This window comes from Lepisma saccharinum, chromosome 19 (assembly GCF_977018435.1).
Source record: "Lepisma saccharinum chromosome 19, izLepSacc3.1, whole genome shotgun sequence".
Taxonomy (NCBI): Eukaryota; Metazoa; Arthropoda; class Insecta; order Zygentoma; family Lepismatidae; genus Lepisma; species Lepisma saccharinum.
This window is the reverse complement of record NC_139247.1, coordinates 57,360,806-57,384,936: the sequence shown is the minus strand read 5'-3', so window position 1 is coordinate 57,384,936 and position 24,131 is coordinate 57,360,806. Positions and strand designations below refer to the sequence as shown.

Genomic DNA, 24,131 nt, shown 5'->3' with positions numbered 1-24,131 from the left:
AGAGAAAGATAGAAAGCGAAAGAGAAGAATGAGGAAAGAGAAATCTACGTAAAAAGAGAGAGAGTGGATAGAGAGTGATAGAGAGAAAGAAGCGAAGAAAGCTAAAAATATAGCAAGATGGAAAGATAGAATGAGAGAATATTAGAAATGAAAATGTAGAGACTACGAGAGAGAAAGGAAGATGGGTCCAAGAAGGATAAAGGCAGCAGTGAGAAATCTAGAGAGTGAAGGACAGACAGAGAAAGAAAACTAGAAAGAGAGAGGAAGAAGAAAATGAGAAGGAAACGAAAAGAGAGAAAGGAAACTAGAAAGAGAAAGAAAACTAGAATCAAAGAAAACAGTGAGAGAAAACTAGAAGGAGATAGAAGGAAAGAAAAAGAGAACAAATGAAAAGGAGACAAAGAAAACTAGAAAGAGATTGAAATGAAAGAAAAGTAGAAACAAAGGGAAAAGGCATGGAGAAACAAGGAAAGGATGAAGAAGAAAAATAGAGAAGGAGACAGAGAGAAACACTTCATGAGTAAATTCTGACGAAAGGTAACCGTTTATAACACGACAAAGTTGCTAAGCGTGGAGAAGGGGTGGCCGGCAAACTCTCTTCCCTGGATTGCATTCTTGCTGACTACCGAGTCTCTGGCGCCTCAACTTGCATACATTTCGTCCAAATGTGTTTCTTATTGTTCCTTCATCCAATCAATCTTATCACCATTCATCTTCATCTCCGGATTTATAAATTATATCGACTTAAACTTAATAATGAAAATAATTTGAGCAAGTGTAAATTACTGTATGTCACGAACCATCAGGCTCATGTAGATGAACCTTGCAGCACTTGATAAGATGAAAATTTATTATTTCTCTTCCATATAAAGACTAATACACATCTCAACTATAATATTAGCATATAAACAAAATGTTATGGCAGGAAATAACAAGGTGTAGCAATTTAGGACGATAAATAACCAGTCACAAATACCTAGGAGACTGAAAATGGCATTTGACCACTACAACAGGCCTCTACTTAGGCTTCCATCCACCATTCCACACTTATTCGTATTTGATGTCTAATTTATACTTAAAAGCAAATATATGGTGGTCAAAATGATTTGATTTTTATAATTTATCGTCGCTTTTCTGCCACCTTTGGATAATCGCTGCGATGAGAATGATGAAATTCATGAAGAGACCCTCGCAAAGAACACCCATGTCGGGATTCGAACCTGGGACTCCATGGCGTCGTTGCGCGCTGCTTTAACCACTCACGTCATGGAGGTGGGTGGGAAGCCATTAGCAGGTCAAGCAAGAGATGGATGCATCCTTGGGAAGCGACCCTTAGAGATGCCATTTCAGCATAAGCCGAGAAGTTTGGTGCAACTTGGATAAGTACCCTCCGGTAAACACACGCCCTCTTGCAGCAACTTGAAGATTGTCTTGGAATTTGGGGAAATCCGTGGCCCTCCATCATGTCGCTTCTTCTCACAGCATCCCTAAGACTCTGTATGGGGAAGCGATAAGACGTGCACAAGACCTCATTAAGGATAATTACCCCGACTAAAGTCGCGGACGAAAAAGCATTGCAGATTATAAGGTTTAACACTTACCCGAACCTAAGCAAGTATGCGTTCTACGTCATAAGTCAAGATATATTCTTCCCGGCGCTCCATTATCGAAGATCTTGTTTGAACTAGGATCGTAGAAGCATACCGCATCATTTGTTCTGGCACGAGGTCAATATTTTGCATCGTCAATGTAGCGGAAAATATTATCCGAAGGCTGGGAGAGAAAGTATCGAACCTTGAGAAAGATTTTAAGCAAGCGCTAAGCTGCGAGATCCAGTCTTGCGAGTCATGTAATCAATTTATTGCAAAAACGCAAGGAAGGCGCTTTTGCTAATTGCAAAAAAATTACTCCCGGATTATTCAGCGAGGAGTTAGATATAAATCGCTTAAATGAGACGCCAGGATTAACTGATGAGGAGTGGCCTTCAAGACTTGCAAACTAGAATCCCAAAAAGTGTAAACGAGGTAGCTAAGAACAAACAAAAGAGTGATAAAATAAACAAAAGGGGTAATTTTGTCCGAGCGATGAAGCTGTGGAATAAATTATTTTTTTTTACCAGTAGAGGTGGTAATGGTCGTATCAAGGGCCTAATCGCATAATTATTTGAATTGCTTAGCACGTTAAAGTGGGTTTTAAGTAAAATTGTATTCATAAACAAGCAATATTGTCTAGCATGTTTTTCTTAGCATTTGTCTTACAGAAGTGAAAATACTTGACTTTAATTTTGCATTTCCCACAAGTGAAGATATATCTTTTTGAACTAAACTCGTTCACTTTTTCAATCTTCGTGAAGACTTAATTTTTATAGATATATGTCCATTCAGCTATTCATCCTAACAATTACTTATTCGTGTGCTATCGTCATAGACTTGCAATCAAGGGGCCTTGGGTTCGATACCCAATGGAATGAAACTTATCTCACTTGAAACTGCAGTTCCAGTCCCGATTAGCCTCTATGTGCATAAAGTGGTCTAGATCGTTGTTGCCAACTTAGCTCTTTTTGAGCCAGGTCTGGCTCTTTCGTGCACTCGTTTCGCTGTGAACCAATTTTTGCCATAAGTATACATTTTTCACGTGACGTGATATTGTTATATTTGCTTCGTCGTCCCATCTTACCTCCCAGCTATCTATATTTATAGCACCTTGGCTGACGTGAAGATGACGTAATATTGTTATCCGTGAATACTCCCCCTCCCTCACTCCCCCAACTGATCGCGAGGTGCCTGGACTTGCATAGTATTCGTGATTTTCAAAGAAAAAGTCCTACTGGAAGGAGTAAGTAATTCTAATGTACATTGTGCAGACAAAGTTCCTCCAACCTTAATTATTTCAGTTCTAGTTCATTTTTTGTTAATTTGCATTGGTTAGACTGTAGTTCTATCCCCGATTGTCCTGTCGGTGCATAAAATGGACTTAATGCAACAACTTCAAGGAAACTTTCCTAGTGTATCTTCGTCCATTTTCTATATTATGCATTCCTAGCGTGGCGGAGTGGTTAGCGCAGCACACAACAACGCCAAGGATCTCCGGATTCGAATCACGAGCTGGAAATTCGTGTCTTTGTGCGAGTACCCATTCTTCACCTTGTCGCTGCGGTTAGCCCAAAGTGGCGGAAAGGCGACGTGAAGTAATTAATTCAATCATTCTCATCGTCGCGTTTAACATTATGAGACATTTGGTGGCGTAAATAAGACGTACACGACGATTTCTGAAATGCGGTAACCTAACCTAACCTAACCTTACCTCATATCTAACATGCAACTAGGAATAACCGAAAGATACCTTCCCCAAAGAAAATTAGCTTACCCGATGGTGTAGTGGTAACATTGTCGCCTTGTAATGTCGCCGATTCCGAGTACATTATGTAGCAGTTCGGATCCCACTTTAAACTGAAGGTCCAGTCCCGATTAGCTTTTCTTTTCATAAAGTGGTCTTAAACAACAATTCAATCCAACCCAAAGAAAACGTAGTGCATAGGATTCCCAGATTTCCTTTTCTGAGGAAGAGAAAAGTTCTTTTTTGCCTCTAGCCACTTCTTCCGTATCATAATGCCAGTCGTCCTTTCTCAATTGTATGGAGAGGATTTACGGACCCATTTGAGGATCTTACAAAATATTTCCAAGAGACTCGTAGACGGATACGGACGAACTAGGTTCTCCGTGTACACTGGAATTTATGTCGGCTTTTTATGAAGTCCCTGGATCACAGGATGCCTCCGTCTAGTTTCCGACGCAGCCATTGGTTACTCGAATCACCAGACGAGGGAAATTTTATTGGCTATAATGTGTCCACGAGAAACACAGGCAGCATTTAGGAAAAATGGCCCCAATACAAATCGTTAAGGTTTGAAGGGGAAATAAATTGTTATTGCACGGGAGAGAGTTGATTTTTATTCACGGTTTCGCCAAAATTGCCCTTTCTGGATGTTACAACCGAAGTGGATTATTGTTTTTGGCTTGGGTTCAAGTTATACTGATAATGAGTTTCTTGAGATTTGTCTCGTGTTTGGATAAGAACGTGTCCATTACAAATAAGCTGTTACTCTCAAAGTTTGGAAAAAAATCATAAAAAATGCGATTTTGCAAAAGCTTTCGTTAGACTTCGACACGTTACGGTTGAATGCATTTATTTCTGTTGCCAAAACTTTGCATGTTTTATGTTTACTCTTTTCGGCACTTCCAAATACGCAGAGTTGCGAATGATCATGGGCGGACACGAAATGATTTATAACCCCTTTCGATCATAGAAAAGTATCGTTGAGGAAGAAAATTTGGCTGCTCTTGTAGAGCTTCTCACTTTATCATCAAATTGACATTAACGTCGCAGAAACTTGTAGTTTTCTGAAGCCAGTGCTCGTTCAAATTCAATAATTTGTAAGTATAACCTTGAAGCCAGTCAGCGATCCACTATACGTAATGAATTGTGTAACGATGCGCAGTCAGATGCGCTGTAAACTTCAACGCATGCGCTTGGGCGAGAAGAGCGCTCTGTGGGAGCAGCTTACTTTCTGACGTCAGAATTTAGGTTCGCTTGGATTATGCGCATAAGATCGCGAAAGCAAGTCCGCTCTACAAACGAAATGCTTGCTTAGAGTTAGTAATTTGCAAGACCTGCAGTTTGAACAAGTAGTGTGAGTGATGTTTATATAAATTGTGATATATTTTAAACAAGATTAAATTAAATATTTAATACGCATCATCTTTGCGATTAGCCAAAATTAGCAGAAAAACGAAGTAAAATAAATGACATCAATAACAACAATATTACGATACTTCGTAATATAAACATGTTATTTCTGTGTTGACCCATACCACAGTCAACATCAGTGTTTATGAATCAATTTTAAGTGCATATCAGAGGCACCAACTTCAGATAAATGTTTAGGGTGCAAGGTAAATGTTTTTGGGGACAAGATCGGAATAAATAATACTTTATATATGAAATTCTACTTAAAATGTGTCCTTCTACAGTACATGAATTATGGGAGGATAGAAAGTGGCTTGCCCCCCAATGTCGGCGCCTATGGTGCCCCTATGTATATGTTTTGGTACTTATTAAGACCATGGGGTGTAAGGGGTGCTCCTTCCACATAGTGCACCCAATAGTCAACCTCACTTTCACGTAGTACACCCTGGACTGCAGACTAACGAGGCTCTGGCGACGGGCCCCATGGACAGTATAATTTTGTTTGTGTTGTCCTGTGTGTTGTCCTTATTTGTGCTGAGTGCTCCTTTACAGCCTCAGCTTTTAACGAAATTCATAATATTTTATGATTTTAGTTATGCAACGTTAGAGTTGTTATGTGTAACGATAAGGGGCTGGACCCCGTATAGTGTGACGGGTGCAAAATAGCCTTAGTGCTGACGCACCCAAAATTTTAAAATCAAAATTAAAATCAAAATCAAATTGTTAAGACCATGTTACATCTACATGTAATGTTATGTAGAACCGTGGTGTTCTAGTGGGTATGGTTTTTGACTGCCACGGTGTCCAAGGTGCGTGCTATTAGGCAGGATTTCTTTCCAGAAATATTCCTGCATGGAGCGATCGGCTCTGGGGTTCATCCATACTCTAATTAATGTGTTTAGGTTGGGGTAAAGTCGACCGGAGTGTGATGCTGATCACACCACCTCCACATGCCATCTAACATCGCTACTCGTTGTCACGATTAACTTAATGAGGCTTTAAGTAAACGAAACACATAAAGATAAAGTTGTATTCTCATCCAAGAGAGGGCGTTGAATCTAACATATCTAAGAACTTACAGTTATTAATTATTAATTATAACGCAAGGCACAAAGGTGCAAAAGTTTAATGTTACGTCACGGTGCGATTATAAATTCAAGATTTCTGGGAAGACGTCTCTACTCTGAGCTCCAGAAGGATGATAATCCACCTTTCTACCGCTCCTTAAAATATCTTCTTGGCAAATAAGTTCAGGAACTGTCTTTTGAGTAATTAATTGACACAAAGTTTGACTTGGATCTTTATTGACACAAGGTGGTTTCTCTCCGTCTAATTTGAAGATGCTTTTTGCTCGTTCTTCCGCGATCTTCTTCGTATTGTTCCGGAATGATGCTGAATCCTCTGGTCTTCTTCATTAATGTTTAAACTTATCTTCCGGCGAAAATGTACACTCACCTGCAATAAAAATGGGGCAGCTAGATCCTGAAATACTCGCTTCCCTGCAATGCTACCTGGGACGATAGCAGATCACCGTATTGAAAATCTACTATTATAGTTGCCCCGTCGCCATAGAGGTAGGCAACACACACAACACATTGAAGGAAATACAATATTTCTGGAAATAGGGGTACATTTTTAATGCACGTGAGTGTACATTGTAACAACGTCTTGGATGGTCATATTTACCAATAGCTTCATTCAATAAAGATCATTGCAATAGTTGCAATCTTGTCCTTTTGCTCTTCAAGTAGATTCTGTTTTGTACGAGGCTTGTACAAAATGTATGACCTCGGTTCTACATGGAACATTTCCTACTGAATGGACACAAAATTAGTAGCTTTCATACTATTGCATGCAATAATGTACATGTATACATGTTACAAATGCAATTGCAACAGATTTCATCATAATTGTGAAAATATTTTACGAAACATACTAGGAGTACGTCTAATGTCATTCTCTTTTAAAGAAGATGAGTATTGTATGTTTCAAATCGTGAACATATTTTATGCTAACCCTATACCAATAACACACACGCACAGCTGTCGCGTGTGCTTTGTCGCCTCGGTCTGAAAACCCCCTCACTAGCGTGCATTGTGTTGCTTCAGTCTGTTGTTTGCGCATGCGCGTTGATGCTTGATTTAAGGCTGAGAGGGCTCGTGTACCTTGTTGTACCTTGTTCCACCTTACTTCGGTGTGAAACGCCTGTCGCTTCGGTCTGGAAGATGGCTATTACATCGACGCGACAGATGACAAGCAAGATATGTCTCTTGGAAACCAATAAGAAACAATTGTAACTTTCCCAACCGAAGCGACATGACAAGATGCACACGTCGCTTGAGTGTTGCTAGCACTGGCACGTTTTCTCAATGGCGTGCATCGCGTCGCCTCGGTCTGTTGGTATGATGTGCACTGTGAATATTTGCTTGTAGGGAGCTGAATGATTTGTGTGTGGCCACTGATGAACCAAAATGTGTTGGGCCGAGATGGGTCTGTCTAATTTGTACGATGCGTGTCGCTTTATCACAAACCCATGCCTCTGGAGTGGAGGGCTATATTGTATTCCATAAGGTGATTCGACTCGGATGATTGCAATTGACACACACTGATAATAACGAAGATATATTTACTAAAACAAAAGATTACATGTATGTACAAACTTGCTGCAATGTAACGCGATGGACAGAATGAAATCACCGCGCACACTCAGTCATATTGTCTGAGCGTTACTCGAGAGTAAGCATAAAAACAAAACTGAAAGCTCCTGACATCTATTGTTAACAATGTCAAACATTTGAATGATGATCTGAGACAGGAGCTTTCAGACCGAAGCGACACGGCGGTTGAACATCGAAGCAGCAAGTAACAAGAGACATGGAAGCCTTCAGTATAAAGCAAAAGATACAATGCACATGCGCGAACAACAGACCAACGCTATACGATGTACTTTGCTGAGAAAAAAAAAAGCGCAGTCCGGGCGACACGCAAGCGACAAGCGACACGTGCAGCTTGTCGTATGGTTTTTGGGTCGTATTGTTGTATGTACCTATACTTCTGAAAGTTGGATCTGTCTGAAAGCTGCCATGAAGGGGCTCACGTAGCTTGTCTTTTCTGTATAAACATCCATGTCTCTTGTCGCCCGTCTCCTGTCACCTGTCCCTGTTTCCTGTCACATAAAATCTAACTGACATAGCAGAAGAAGTGTATGTTGTTTAGAATGTCAGCAAGTCGCCTAAGTATTGAGCAGCGTGTCAAATGTGTACATGTATTTTCCATTGCCAATAACGTATAGCTGAAGTTCAGCGACAAATGCTGCAGGAATGTGGACCTCTAGCACTTGACAGTGACACTATTTCAAGAATCAACAAGTTATTTGACGCAACCGGAAGTGCTTGAGACCTTAAAAATCTGGTAATACCAGAAAGCCAATTACGTCTCCAAGCTGCATTGGTTTAAGTGGGGCTCAAATATATAATTATGTGGAAAACAGACAAAAAGTGTCACAGTGATGTTAAAATTACTATCTTCATAAAATAAAAAAGTTGGCAATATTATAAATATGTTCTCACTGTTAAACGTAATTGATGAAAAGGTGCCCCTTAATTCGTGGCCACACTGTAGAAACGATGAGGATGAAGTTGATCAAGGTACTCCTGTCGCTTCGGTCTGTCGCCTGTCGCTTCGGTCTGGAAGCTCGCAAAGATACAAAAAAGCGACACGAGCAAGCAAAAATAGAAATATCACTTCAAGAAAGATCATTGCAGTAATATGTCGAAGACATAGCCGTAGGCAGGGAAAATTTTCTGGGAGGGTTCACTCATAATTGTTCCCAAGTGCGTCGCAAGAAATTTGAATAATAGAAATAATAACAATAATAATTATTAAATAATAATAATTAAAATTTCATAATAACAAACTAATTTATTCCAATTGTATTATTATTATTATTATTATTATTTCTGTCTATATATCCTTGAGGAGTTTTTTTTTACTCTATAGATCAGAAGTATGAATATGCAGCATAACTTTTTTTATTATTATTTTTTCGTGCGTTTCATGCAGTGTGTACTGAAATGGACAGTTATTATATTTTGTTATTAAATTTTAGATACCTTCAGGAAAAAGCTTTAAAAGTAAGATAAATTGTAGTAATATAGTTTATGTTGTTTGACCGTTCACAAAACTTACTTTTTGCAATTTTGAAAAGTGTGGAAGCAGTTATTCTTAGGATTAAATGGTAAAACATAATCTGGTGCCTGTATTGTAACCTAAATTTTTCGATCTAACGCTGTTTTTCAAACTAACAAACGTTCTGCTACTTTGTAGCTTGCTATAGACGATATCAATTCCGGGGGGGAGGGGGTCTATGGACCAGTTCGATCCACCTTTCCGACGCTCATATTGTTCCTATACTTACCAAACAGCATTATATACAATCACTATGCTCTACAAGTATGTGTTTTATAGGACCGCATATAGGTTAAATGTATGTACTATATCGACCCCTGGGTGAAGAATAGTGAACGTAACGCACTGTGAAGATGGATACTATCTTAGGTTTGAAATCTTACCAAGGATGATTTAAACCCATATCGAACAGGGAATTAAAAAGTTGGAACGGGAATTTTGGTAAAACATAAAACATTAAAATGCTGACCAAGGCAACTTTAATGTATAAAAAATATACAGTAAAAACGAAATGTTTCCACCCTCTAACAGGGTATTCTTCAGATAAATATTCACAATTTGAATTTGAAATGTTTTATTAACATGGAAACAAGTCTTAACAGTGTTATTGGGAATTTTGGGACAATGGCAAAAAAAATTTCAGTCTGATCCAGGAACAGCACTGGAAAGAAGTTGAATTTGAATTTAAAATTTTTTGTGCGTCAGCACTAAGGCTATTTTGCACCCGTCACACTATACGGGGTCCAGCCCCTTAACGTTTCACATAACAAATCTAACGTTGCATAACTAAAATCATAAAATATTAAAATCTTCTGACTTTCGTTAAATGCTGAGGCTGTAAAGGAGCACTCAGCACGAATAAGAACAAAACACAGGACAACAGAAACAAAATTATACTGGCCATGGGGCCAGTCGCCAGAGCCTCGTTAGTCTGCAGTGCAGGGTGCACTACGTGGAAGTGAGGTTGACTATTGGGTGCACTACGTGGAAGGAGCACCCCTTACGCCTCAGCACTGGAAAGAGGACGTCGAAGTGAAAATGAAAGGGTTGCATGCGAGCTGCAAGAATTAAACCCGTTTCCCTCAAATGTCAGAATTCAAAATGTTTGAAAATTCTAGCTCGATTATTTCAGCATTGTTGTTGTTGAATTTTTGTGAAACTGTGAATAAATTTTTGAAAATGTGTTACAAATTTTTGTTTCTGAACTTCCATTAATCCAACATGGTAGAAGTTTTGGGGGGGTTGGAACCCTAAAACCCCCCGCTCTAAATACGGCCATGCTCGAAGACAGGGGGACGTTCAAAATTCTCAAGTCATCCCTGGCAGTCAAAACGTTAGAATCCGGGCCTAGCACTTTCGGAGCTCCTCCTTTAAAGCAATCAATGCGTCGGGATTCAACAAAAGGAGGCAAACAACGAAGCCGAAAGGCAGATGTTCCATTCCGAGGAGGCAATCTCCTTTGCCTTCAATCAATAACATAGTAACACGCTGGTCTGCTGGGGGCTTGCTTGGTCTCGTGCCCAGTCGATGTAGCCTCAGGAAGATTTTTTCTCTTCCCAGGAAGAACCTCTTTAATTTATAACGAAGCTAACGCGGTTAGAAAGTTGTTTTCCGGATCATGTATTGACTCTTATCTGTATTTGGGGATACTAAAGAAGGTACTGGAGGTAAGTAAATTCGTGTTTCGTTTTAGCGTTTTAAAGATTTAACTAGAACCCGAATATGCACTGTAGATGTAAGACGGATATTAGTCCAGGTGGTACTGTCACCTTACGATCCTTTTGATTACCAAGCCCATTTTGCCAGGTAAGCTCCTTGCTACCGGGCCAATTTTAAGCAAAATGCAGAGTTTCATTTAGATGACTGTAGATGGCAGGCTAATTGCCCTAGACATACGAATGATATATCGTTATACGCGGAATGAACCACACATTCGGACTACATACAATTTATGTACATTGAGTGTTTATATGGATGCGGGGGAAGGGGAGGAACCGGAAAATTTCAAAATCTCAAAAAAATGCCCCTCCGCCCCTGGACAACAAAGTACAGAACATTGTCAAAATACACATGGAAATGATCGTAGGCATGTTTGGAACAAGAAACAAATTGCATTATTATCATACGAGTAATAGAACACAACTTGTACCCTCAAAAGACATGTCCATGCGCCACTGACTCAGTTTCAAAGGAAGCCGCCATTTTCCCGGCATTTTCCTCCCCTTTTTATGGGGGAAAGGGTCTTTACGGTGTAGTATATGTGTTAACAATAATATAAAAGAAGAAAATCGCAATTCCAGCGAAAAATAGTGACATTATGACGTAAAAACTACGACCTTGTTGAGGTATCTATATATAGATAGCTGGTAAACAAGGGGTTAAGGCAGTGGTAAAAATCGCCATTGAAAATTTTCTACCAACATTCCCTTATCGCCGTGGAGTTAGGCTATACAACACACATAACGTCTTGCAGGGAAAAGAGTATTTTAGGATATAGGTGTCCCATTTTTATTGCCGGTGAGTGTACACGCCACAATGCTTGTTAATGTTTAACTTCAGTGGTGTTAAAATTACACCATTTTAACTCCACTTAGGTTGAAAGTTGACGAAAAGTTGTTTGGGTATCCCGCTCACAGTTCACCGTAAAGTTCACCTTGCCATGAAAGCATGCATGGGAGGGATATGGATGGATTAAGGGTTCCACACATTCTCGATCTCGATCGTTTTTGGAAGGTGATATAATCAGCACCAGTCTCCGGCAGCCCTTAATTTTACGTCGATTTTCAACCACTTGTTCGTTAATAGCGGCGGTCAGGGTGAGTGATGGTATGACAGATTTGACGAAGGTGTACTCAGAGAACACCCATGTTCAAGCCCGAATTCGAACCCGGTACCCCTGGCCTCGTAGTGCGCCGCGCTAGCCACTCTAACACTGAGGTTGGCTGTAGTCGCTAGAGTATTTCGTTCAAATATTATTTTAGATTTTTCTCAGATACTCTCAATCAATGAATAATTTCTTTTCGTTCTTATTAACTTTAAAGTGAAAGAAGCGATTCAAAGTGACTTAAATAATACATTGAAACACACACAGTCTGGCCATTAAATAATGAGACTGGTTCATGTTGACCCACGTGTAGATTATATCCTTGACGTAACATGTTCGTATTGCAGTGTGATACATAATCTACAACCTGGCAACACTTCCATCAACTCGCGATGTGAATGCTGTGTGTTACGCCGCCATGTCGTGAAAGGAGCCTAAGGGTGGTAATGACTATGGAGCAGCGACCGAACATTAAGTATCATGAATGACATACTGAAAACTGTTTGCAGTAGTAAACATATCTTGAATTACATTGTTGTGGAGGACAATACAGAGAAGTTTCACTGTGGTCTTCTTACGAAATGACAAATCGCAGAATGGAAGCCGCTGAATTTACCAAGAGGCAAAATAATGCAGCTCCAAGTATGAAAGGTGAAGACAATGTTGTGTTTTCACGACAGCAAAGCATTATTCATCATATATTTGTTCCAGAGGGTGAAACTATAATTGGCTAATTACTCTCGCAGTGTTCTGAATGATTATGAAAGAGATATGACCGTGTCCGACCTTAGTATCCTGAACCGGGCAATTGGTTCCTGCTCCACGATAATGCCCGGTGCCTTCGAGCAGTGGTTGTCAAGGTATTCCTAGTCCAGAAACAAGTGAGTGCGTTGAATCATTCTCTCTCTGCTTCTCAGATTTAACCCCCTTTGATTATTTCATGTTTCCGAAGTGAAACTGCTGCTTGAAGTACGTAGTTATGAACACAGGAACATCAAACAGATTGACGTCTGATCAAGTCATACTACACGACGACTCACAGATGTCGTCTCAACCGTTCATCAACTGTGCTGATTGCTGTATTGATGGAGAAGGGATCTACTTTTAGTAATAAACAGACAAAGTGTGAATATTTTCCTTCCTTTTCATTTGATAACGACTGTCTCATTAATTAATTTTTGGACTGTGCAAGTTTTATCTTTGCGTGAAGTTCATCAATAGTCACACTTTATACAACAATATTTTAGTACCGACACTTTTATGTACAGAAATTTGCTCAGTATTATTTAGATGGAGCTTTTTTATAAGTTATATAAACATATATTTATGTAAATTCTTAATAAAATTACTATTAAAAATGACAATATGAAATAAGTAGAGCCCGAAAGTTTGGCAAAATGCCTCTTTTTATCTACTGCATATTTGTGATAAAATTTTTCCGGATATACGTTTCTTATGTTGTTTCGAATGTTTTGGAAGCCTTTTCATTTTGCCTATTTTGCCTATTTGGGACCCCACTGCCTATTTTTAATTATAATGCCTTTTTTTGCCTTTTTCAATGAAATTTGACATTTTTTTTAAAAAAAAGTGTATATATATATTATTTTTCTCACAAAAAACGTTGTTGGCATTTATTTTTCTTCCGTTTATTATGTGAATAATTTTCGCCTTATTTAAGTAATATTGAACTCACGCATGTTTCAACATTGCTGAAGGAGAAAAGTGTGAGAAAAAAGTATTTCATGCTGAGTCAGGATATTGCCTTTCGGTTAACATTTCTTGTGCATGATTGACTGCTGAAGTGGACAGGTTGAGTTCGAACACAAAGAAAATATTTCTGAAATCTCCCTCTCGAACCCGAAAATTTCAGGAAGTTGCGATTGAGCTTAGTTTACCTCAGCAACCAGTCTTGACGAGATAGGGAACCTGGATATCAGCAGCTATATATTATGCTAACAACCTTCAAAAAATCAGTGAGGTGATCGATGCTCTTCCAGAAAATGAAGCGGCTTCAATTCGTGAAGTGAAAAAACTCCTGTGCTATTCAAGTTTACTTTTGCACATTATGGTGCATTGCCAGAAACAATTACAATTATAGCATCCATGAAAATCTTCGAGGAATCTTTGCAGCAGATGATGGAAGTGCCAGGAGAAAAGGGGTCAGCTGTTGCGGAAAAGTGCTAACGGGTAGTGAATGCAAATGAGGACTTGAAACAATTGAAAACAATTTGTGATATTCTAAAAGGTGAAAATGCTGTTACCAAAATGAGTCCAGCTACATTAGCTTGTTATTTGTATGCTCCAATAACTTCTGTCGAAGTAGAAAGATAATTTTTTATTATGAAAAACATTCTCTCTGACAGACGACTATCAATGAATGTTTAGAACTTAAAAAGCACCTTGTAGTTATGTGCAATCAAGACGGAGAAAATTGAAATGCTCTTCCCAATTTAGATTTTAACATTTTGCCAGAAATTATAGATAAAAGTAAGCGACTTCTAAATGTGCCTTTTTTCGGTTTATTTTGCCTTTTTTTCATTTTAGTGCCTATTTACCACATTATAAATGCCTTTTTGCGTGCCTATTTTAACGAAAATAAATGCCTGAACTTCCGGGCTCTAGAAATAAGCATTAAAATAATTAGAATGTGCCAATTGAATATTTACGGAACCACTCCTTGTAAATTTATATATCCCTTGTCCACCAATCAACTCACTCCATCCGGAATCAACACCCCTAATGTAAGCCCCTCCTGTAATAAATGGATTTTTATTAATCAACGAACCTGAAGATAAGTAATGAAGGAATCATATTTGCACTGAACTTTTTCTAGTATTTTTTTAGGTCACCCTGTATAACATTTTAAATTTTCGTTATTTTGGTCACGATTCTGCCTCTCTTAGTTTATCAGGATGAAGAGAATGAATGAAAAGAATTGATATTATGAGACGCACGTCCGTTTCCTACTCAACAATCGAACTTGAGATCATCTGGAAAAAGGGTGGATCATACCGTAGACGTGTAATTCCGTCCAACCACTAGAACTGGCGGGCAACCGAGAAGTGAATCGCAAATCCAATAAAGCCATCCAAACACCAATTCTTTCACGGAAATGCAATTTGTGTGCTAATTATTGGCAAGGTTAATTGAAAATTAGCCGGCCTTAGATTGCTATGATTGAAACAAATTTCTGCAAGCATTGTGATTTTAACCGAATGTAGCCCTGTGTAACAAAACATGGTCGTAATTGGCGTTTTGCCCCATTCCTTCCGGCAGCGTTGCAATATGGAATAATGTCTCCTAACAACAGATCTGCCAGGCATTAGCCCCCACTCCCACTCCCCTGCCCCCCTCAGTCAATTTGATTCGGCATGCTGATTCCTAATGGTTATGGAAATGGGAAATTTGTGTTGGTTTCATAACAGGTACGCGGACCTGTTTAGCGTTTCGGGTTTGGTACCTTGCTTACGTTTTGTCTCGCCTTGTTCAATGGGTTGTGTGAATTGTCATGTCCATGCCACCGCACAAAGCTGGCTTCCATACAGACCTGGCTTTAATGAAGTGGTTGGTTTGCCGACCCAAAACGGTTCTTCCGAATCGATTCTCACTTGTTTCGTCGTCCGTGGTTTCGTCAACCCACCGGAAGCGTGGCAGATACGCTCTCATTGGTCAGCAGCCTCTCATTCAAAGTTTCCGATCAGTTGGAAAACATCATTTTGTTGAGGACACTGAAATCAATACATGCTCGATGAGTGCAAATGTCTTTATTTCTAACAAGAAAAGTGTACGGAGTTGCTGCAGAACATGAGATTAGAAAAGACACGGTCAACGTGAAAACGTGTGAGAAGTGTCAGATTTCACAACCTCTCCAATTGTAAATGGTCTTGTGGGAAAATTTCGTCCTGACTTTCTGGAAGATATACAGGATGATGCATATTTTATCTGCCAATATCAGTTGGCAACACTGTCCAAATACAGGCACGCATGCTCAGGAAACTCCAGCTGCTTAGACAGCTGCACGGTTCGCAATGAGTCCGCCATGGAACGCTGGCTGGTTCACACAAGAATCGCGGCAGTGGGGGAGTTCATCCGGACAGGTTCAATTCAGGACATGAAGCGAGTGCTGCACTGAGAATGATCAGTAAGCCAGGTGATGAACCTTCTCTCACCTGGAGCCTTCTGTTTCTGCTGCAATGGTTTCTTCCTTGTCTGATTCACCTTATTATACTACTTTCCAACTCTGGCACGAGTAGACCAATCCTCATTTGGGTAACACTTTCATATAGGTGAGACGGATTTCTTATTTTTTACAGCACAAAGTACTTACGCAAATCATTTTGTTTAGCGTTGTTGAAGTTCGGGAATGTACTTTTGATCTATTTTAATGCGAATTCATGTACTTTTCTGCGAAAATCGCTCTCCGACACGCTATTGCTGCTGTCACTCTTTGCTTTCTGCACGACAGCACAATGTTTCATGTGTTAGATGACGTCATAGTCAGTGCTTCAAACCACGCCTTGTTTTCGCTATAAGATGACGTGTCGAGGATGCGTCGTGAAGTTGTTGCCGGGTGTGGAAGATGCCGTGGAATTTGCAATTCAACATTGAATCTTGAAGAAAGAAGTGGAATGCAGAACGCGGAAAGTTAAAATTCAAAAGAATTCTGTGTATTTTCTTTCACTGAGAAAAACCGATGTTGTCCGTATATTCTAAATTGAACGAAATGAGTGCTAATGGAACCTAACCTAACAGGCCTAACCTAACCTCGTAGGCATACCTCGTGTCCGTGATGGTTCGTGGGGCTATCGTGAATTTTTGGGGCTAACGTCAATGGTTTTTGGGGCTACCCGTGGATGGTTTTTGGGGCTAACGTCAATGGTTTGTGGGGCTAACGTCAATGGTTTGCTAGGTATTAGCATAATTTCATCCGGGCACGAAAGTAGGTATTTTTCGGTGAATAAGGTTGCAGCACTGCATGCACACTCCAAATCAACAAAACACTGGCACAACGCGCGATAAACGGGTGCGCTATCGCCATATTGTGTGTGGAAATAAGGACAGTAAGTACTCGTTAATGTAAGAAATAGATATTATTTTCGTTAGAAATTCATTATTGCACCGAAAGAAATGTTCCGCAATGCAGAATAATACGTTAGCAATGTAAAAAAGTGCTAAATAAATTATTTATAGGTGTCTCAACTATACGAAAGTAGTACCTTCATTTGATAGTCACTGTGTCACCTGCATGTCCTGAATTGAACATGTTCAGATGAACGCCTCCACTGCTGCGATTCCTGTCTGAGCCGGTCAAGGTTCCATGGCAGACTGATTTTAAGCCGTGCAGCCTCCTGCGCATGCGCACCTGCGTTCGGACAGGATTACTGACTCATACTGCTAGGTACAACACGCACCACCCTTTATATCCGCGTAAGTAGCATATTTCTTGCGTAGGCTATATCTTATTCGACGTTTCTTTTCGGCTCAGACTAGCTGTGACGATGAGAGTGATAGATATAATTAGATGAAATTGGCGAAACCACGCTCCAAAACGAGACATCCGGCGTAAACAACTAAGCATAAGAGCTGTACAATACACCGCATAACTGAAATACCAAATGTTCCTTCATACTACTACTGTGAAACGACATAAAGTACCTATAAATATACCAATGTTCATTTGAACGATGGGAAGATATGTTAATAACTTTAAAAATTTGTACAGTCACCTGCAATAAAAATGGGATATTTCATCCTGAAATAGTTGCTTCTCTGGTATGCATTATGTGTGTTACCTAACTCTCGAGCGATACAGTAATTCGTAAGTTTCTATAGAAGTCGGCTTATCGCCGTAGGGTTAGGCAACACATATTGCATAACAGAGAAATGAGTATTTTAGGATCTACGTGTCCCATTTCTATTGCCGATGACTGTACATGTACACAAATTCAGACTATTAGGCCTATCGATTGGATACTTTATAAATACTAAATTGGACAAATCCATAAAAAGGTTTTCCAAATTTCGTCGCTCTAAAGGAGTCGGAAGAAATGTAATAACAATTTTTATTATTTTTATAAAAATTACATTCATATTATTTATAATGATTTGAATTATTTCACTTTGCTTTTCTGCCACTTTTGGCTAATTGCGAGGATGAGGATGAGTGGTGATACGATGAAATTGATGAAAGGACACACATATAACACCCAGGCTAGGATTCGAATCCGGAAAACTTGGAGTCATATTGCGGTATGCTAACAAATCTGCCGCGGTGATCGGCTGCATTATTTATGAAAAGTCATTTCATAAGTGAACATAACTCCTTCTCTTAAATGTTCACCACCGCATGGCGTCGCTGAGAAGAATGGCAACTTTAAAGTGATTCCTGTTCTGATGCTGCAAGCTTTTACCTCGAGTAATTCCATGTAAGCACATTTTGATTAAAAGCTTTCCCCTGATGGTTAAAATCACATTCTCGAGTAATTAATTATCAGTCTGCTTTGATGAATAGAATGAGGTTCTCTTGCTGTGACAATCCTGTCAAGGAGAATTGTTCACATACCGATTATGAATGAATGAATGAATGTTTCTTGAGTTTTCTTGGTGAAGTGCCGTTTCCTTGACTTCCAACTGCTTTAGGGGTTGTGGTATTGGCCTGATGCGATGATTGGTCTTCTGTTACCCCTGCAACTGTCGCTCGAGGTTCGGTCTATGTTGGCAGTTCGGTTATGAACTGAAGTTTGTGGTCCTTAAAAGGGCCGACTGAAATTATGGTCCTTAAAGGGGCGTGGGGACTCTGTTCAAATTGAAATTACGTTCTTGTTTTGCTTTGAGTCTTGGTCATTGAATGATTTCCTCATATTATTATTATTATTATTATTATTTATTTGTTCAGCACAGGATACATTTCCCAATTATGTCGAACATAATACACTGTGAATAAATAACAAGATAGAAGAGAAAAAGAAAAGAATACATGAAAGTATGAACGTCTATGTACACAATATTTACATCAATTTATGAACTTATTGTTGTCATTATGTTTTTCTTCAGCACACTACGTGAGTCTGTGAACATATCAAAGTCTACAGTTTTTAATAGTTCATTCACCGTGTCCTGCATGCGCACTGCAGATGAAAACCTATGCGTGTTCTCCCTTGACCTCTCCGTGTAGAATAATTTTCGGTTTCTTGCACTGTGTCGGCCTACGTTAAAGTTTATACTTTCTAACAGTGCAGAACACTCACAGCCGTGATTAATCAGTTTCTGTAAAAAAATGACATCACTGACGACTCTTCTGTTGAACAAAGTTTCCGGACCGAAATGCTTGCATGGAGATGTGTAGTTCTTTTTGTGATATTCAATGTTCACCTTGAAGCACGGCCATTTCACAAACTGCCTTTGGACGCTCTCCACTTCCTCTTGCCATGTTTTGTACCGTGGATTCCATATGGGACTGCAGTATTCCAGTACTGGACGAACGGGTGCGACGTATATTTTTACAACCGTAGGCACAGAGAAATTAAACAGAAAATTTCTTCTAATGAAACCAACTAGCTTTATGCACCTTTTCACTAAGGCTTGATAATGGGTGTTGAACGACAGGTCAGATGTGAAGTGGACACCGAGGTCAACGACAACTGTCGTACGCCTCACCGTCGAGCTGCCAATTTTATACTCGCGTGTAATGGTTGTTTTCTTGTTGGTGAATGACATTACGTTGCACTTATTCACATTTATGATCATTCCCGTCTGCTTACACCAGTTTGCGAAGGAGTTTAGGCCTTCCTGCAGCGTATGACAGTCATTCAATGAGCTGATTGGATAGTACAATTTCATATCGTCTGCGTACGTTAGAATATTGACTTTTTGCAGGTGGCTCAAAATATCGTTGACGAACAGAAGGAAAAGGTACGGACCTAAATTGGATCCCTGGGGGACTCCCGACGAAACTCTTCTCTCGGCCGAGGCGAACCCGTTTAGTACAACTGCTTGCGTGCGATCACAAAGATAGCTTGCTAGTAATTTGTGCAAGTTACCAGAGATTCCAACACTAAGTAGTTTCCGGAGAAGGATGGAATGGTTTATTCTGTCGAATGCTTTGCTGAGGTCTGTGTAGATTACATCCAACTGTCCTTTGTTGTTTATACAGTCCGCTATGCTTTGTGTTATCACTGCTAAGTTCGTGGTTGTGGATCTGCCCTGCACGAAACCATGCTGCTGAGGGGCTATGACGGTTCTTAGATTCCATCTGAGGTGATCGAAAATGAGTGATTCGAATACTTTGGAGAATATTGGCAGAAGGGAGATTGGACGGTAATTGCTAATATTATGTTTGTCTCCTGATTTAAAAACTGGGGTCACGAGAGCTTTTTTCCATTGGCGGGGGAAGAAACCTGTTTCCAGGATTTTATTGTAGAGGATTACTAACGGAGGAGTGAGTTCATTTGCACAAGCAGAGATGAAGTGTGAGGGAAGAAGATCTGAACCTGTGGATTTGCCTTTTTGTACGCCCTTAAGCTTTGATGTAATTTCCCCACTTGTCAGTGTGAGCTGCGGTATCGCGAGCAGGTTGTTAGTTTCCAGTGAGTTATCTAGCAGCTGGCGTTGCTCGGCAGAATAGAAGCTAGAAAAATATTCAGAGAAGAGTTCACATGAGGATTCTGGATGTGTTGATGATTTTTCCTCGTAGTAAAGATGGAATGGTATTCTACTCGTGCGGGATTTGCTTTTAAGGAAGTTCCACATCATTTTCGGGTTACTGTCAATTTGTTCATCCATGCTGGTTAAATATTCCGTATATTTTGATTTTTGCATCTTTTTAAAGTTTGATCTGTGTGCGGAAAATTCAACATAGTCACTCTGTAGTCGTGATTGCTTCCATCTTCTATGCGCACGTTCTTTTGCTTTTAAGAGACATATTAATTGCCCATCAAACCAGGCCGGATATTTCCTTCGCTTATTACCAGCTAATGGGACAGTGTCATCAAATGATGAGAATAACAGTTCATAGAAGGTTTCGCACATTTCGTCAACGTCGTCTGTCAGCTGCATAATGTCCCACGGCACACGTTCAAGTAGGCTCTTGATCTCAGAAATACTCGCTTTATGCCAAGCATACGAGTGACCACTTTTAATGTTAGCCGCCTTGGTGACACGAGATATGGCAACACTGCATTGTACCGCTACGTGGTCAGAAGGAACTGCGGATTCCTCCAGCGATACGTTCGGGTGGGTTTCCATTGAATTCACAAAGATAAGGTCTAGAAACCGGTCGTTGCGGGTGGGGAAGGGGTTGACTTGAGATAAGCCTGCTTCGGATACTAAATTTAGAAAGTCCCGATTTATTCCTGAGTCTTTAATACACTCTGGATGTAACTTGTTTTCATTACTTCTTTGCCACATTATTGTTGTGAAGTTGAAATCACCGACCAGCACTAATATGTCATTTTCACTCATCTGCGATTGTATGAGGAGAAGAGAATGTTGAAGCTTATCCAGATCGTTGGGAGAGGGGGGAGGGGGAATGTAGACATTTCCTAGATAAAGTTTCCTACTTACGTTCAAGGGGATTTCCACCCAAACTATTTCCATGTCGGTCTCGGCAGAGGTCAGTCTTCTCGCTCCTATGTCCGTCGTAACAGCAGTCAGGACGCCACCACAATGATCCGCACATTCCGGGTACACATCTTGCCTATCTCTCCTAAATACCATGTAACGGTCACTAAGCAACTCGCTGTCGCGCACAGAACTATCAAGCCACGATTCGGTTATGCAAATTGCGTCGTAGCCAAAATCACCAGCAAAAGCCAGGTTAAAGTCTTGTAGGAATTTGTTATTTATACTTCTGGCGTTATGGTAATATATGTTAAACACTGCACTGTCATTCACTACCGATCCTGGAGGACCTGGGTTAAGCGACACATCACCTGATAGCAATATAACACAGAGTATGTGCCTAAAGGACGCACATCCCCCGTCACTGGGACTGGAACACCGGGAACTGTTGTTCGCGAAGGCCGCGTGGCGACTCGCGTGGCAGACAAAAGCTGGCAAGAAAATGTTTCTTCTCACAGCACACTTCCAGAGCAGCACATCTGTCATTTGTGTCTCGTTTCTTGATGGTTTGCATTCCATAGCCCTGATCAGCAAGGGTTGGACCGTTATGAGGACAATATTTTTCCATTGATGATTGGAGTCAAATACCAGCTTGGTAAACGAGATAAAGTTGTACCTATTTCATAGCAATAGTAGTTTAGTTCTCTTCAGAGTGATTCTTGACTGAAATCAGGTTGAACAACTCTTGTTATGCAGAGCCATCTGTTGTCAATTATGCAGGAAATAATATTCAATGTAAATGGCCGGTGACTTAACAGCCCGTGAGCCCCAATTACTACCTATTACCCCCACCAGGTGGGAGATCATCGAACCAGTTACGGGGTGACGTGTGGCCAGCACGACGAACCCCCAGTCGTTCTTGCAGGTTCTTTAAGACCGGGATACGCTACGAATTCTAGCTCCCCATTTTCCTCACGACGCACGGCGGGTTGCCATCGGTCCCATTCACAGGCCGAAATATCACCAAAGCTGTTACGCTTCCCTCAGGAGAATCGAGCCTGAAATAATACTTAGGAAGCCATAAATGTTTGCAACCATATATTAAAAGAATACCTAATGAAGCCTTCTGGAGAAACACGATCTAGAGTACACAATCATTAAAAAACCACAATAATGTTACCATTTCGCGAGGTTTTTTTATCTTGTGCAAATATAAAATTGTAATTGCATTTATGAATATTCAGCTCATTTCGATTGCTCGCGGCCATTTAGATTTGAATCCGTTCTTGGCTATTTTTTAATCAAAGATTCAGCCAAGCGGTAACTTTACTTCCAGTAGCCAGTAGGCGTTGTAAGTGCAGTTGCTTGTTTTCTGTGTATTCTTCAGGATGCATTTGTCGGGTCAGCGATTCTTAACATATTGTGTGCACCTGTTTTGTGTGTGTGTGTAGAGAGAGGGAGGGAGAGAGAGAGAGAGAGAGAGAGAGAGATGGAAAGAGTGAGAGGAGTCCGTTGATTTAAAAATTGAAGAAAAGGGACGCGAATTTCTTTCTCGTGTTTACATGACGTTTCATTTAAATCTATAAGTCTCAGATTTTCCTGGCCAGTCCCGGAATGGTATCATTTGTCCCGGTGTCCGGAGAAGTTTTTTCGGGACGCGCCAATGTCCCGGGATCGTGTGGGAGAGCATAAATGATTAAAGATTATACTTTCATAAACCTTATTTTTATTTAAATGCGGGCATTTAAATTTTTAAAAATGCTCATTTTTACAAAACAATCTAACTGTAAGTTGATCCGCCCCCTCTCAACAATACAAGATTTATCGAGTTAGAAGAATGTGCTGCAGAAATATTTGACTTCTCAGTGGCGCCGCTCAGTGTACTTGCTGAGAACTAATAATAATGCTACTCTTACTTCCTTCTATTAGCAGTACTGAATTTTAGTTAACATTCTCTTCCACTGTATAGTAAGCTGCTTACTGTAAGCAGTTAGTAATCGGTTGCTTATCTGTTTAAGTTTTCAAGGGAAGTTACGACATTGTACAAGCCCCAATTCTCTCTCTTCGAAAGTAAATTTCAATTTATCAAGAACTGTAAATGTTTTTTTTTTTTTTGTGAGACCGTTGATAATAATTAATGGTGTACATAAGTACATAGTACTTTGTCTGATCCAGGCCTCAAAAACAGACGTGTAGTCAGCGATGTCCCGAATTTTTACTAAAAAAACAGCAACCTATGTGAATTCCTCCAGATCCGAACCACAGAGCATGATGTTCAGCACATCCTGCCACCTATTGGCGGTTAAAGAGATTACATACATAATTAGAAGTTAATGCGTTCATCACGTTTTCAACACTGAGATACACGCAGGAAGAGTTGTTTGTGGGTGCATGCGTATTTTACGTCTCTTCTCTGTCTTTTACAGACAATCGCAACGATAATAATGATTAGAAAAAACTCATTAAGGGACACACAGAGACGGATGCTCGTACAGGAATTAGAACTCGGAACATCCGGTAGCGAGATCGCGAGTAACCAGGGCTGTCCACAGGGGGAGAGGGGATTATGACGCAGGCTGCGCCATCGAGATTTTGGGGGATTTTTCCTTCAAATAATATAAAATTCGACATTTATATATTTTTCCAAAATATATGTAAAAATTCTACACCTTAAATGCACCATATTTTATCCATTAGATGAAGAAAAGGAAGTGTTTAAGGGCATTTTCAAAGAGGAGAGGGAGGGAGAAATATACACCTCTTACATATAAGGCTTTATTTGACACGTGGGTTCTGAGGGGGATTCTGAATTAAA

At 40.0% G+C, this 24,131-nt stretch overlaps 1 protein-coding gene across 1 annotated transcript in view; it reads right to left on the bottom strand.

Annotated features, from left to right (window-relative positions):
- Positions 1-24,131, bottom strand: part of LOC146003030 (uncharacterized) — an 86,187-nt gene that overhangs the window by 9,471 nt on the left and 52,585 nt on the right. The window contains exon 5 of the mRNA XM_083141193.1: positions 19,006-21,687. Coding sequence (XP_082997319.1) covers positions 19,006-21,687 — 2,682 coding nt within the window. The remainder of the gene's footprint in view (positions 1-19,005; positions 21,688-24,131) is intronic.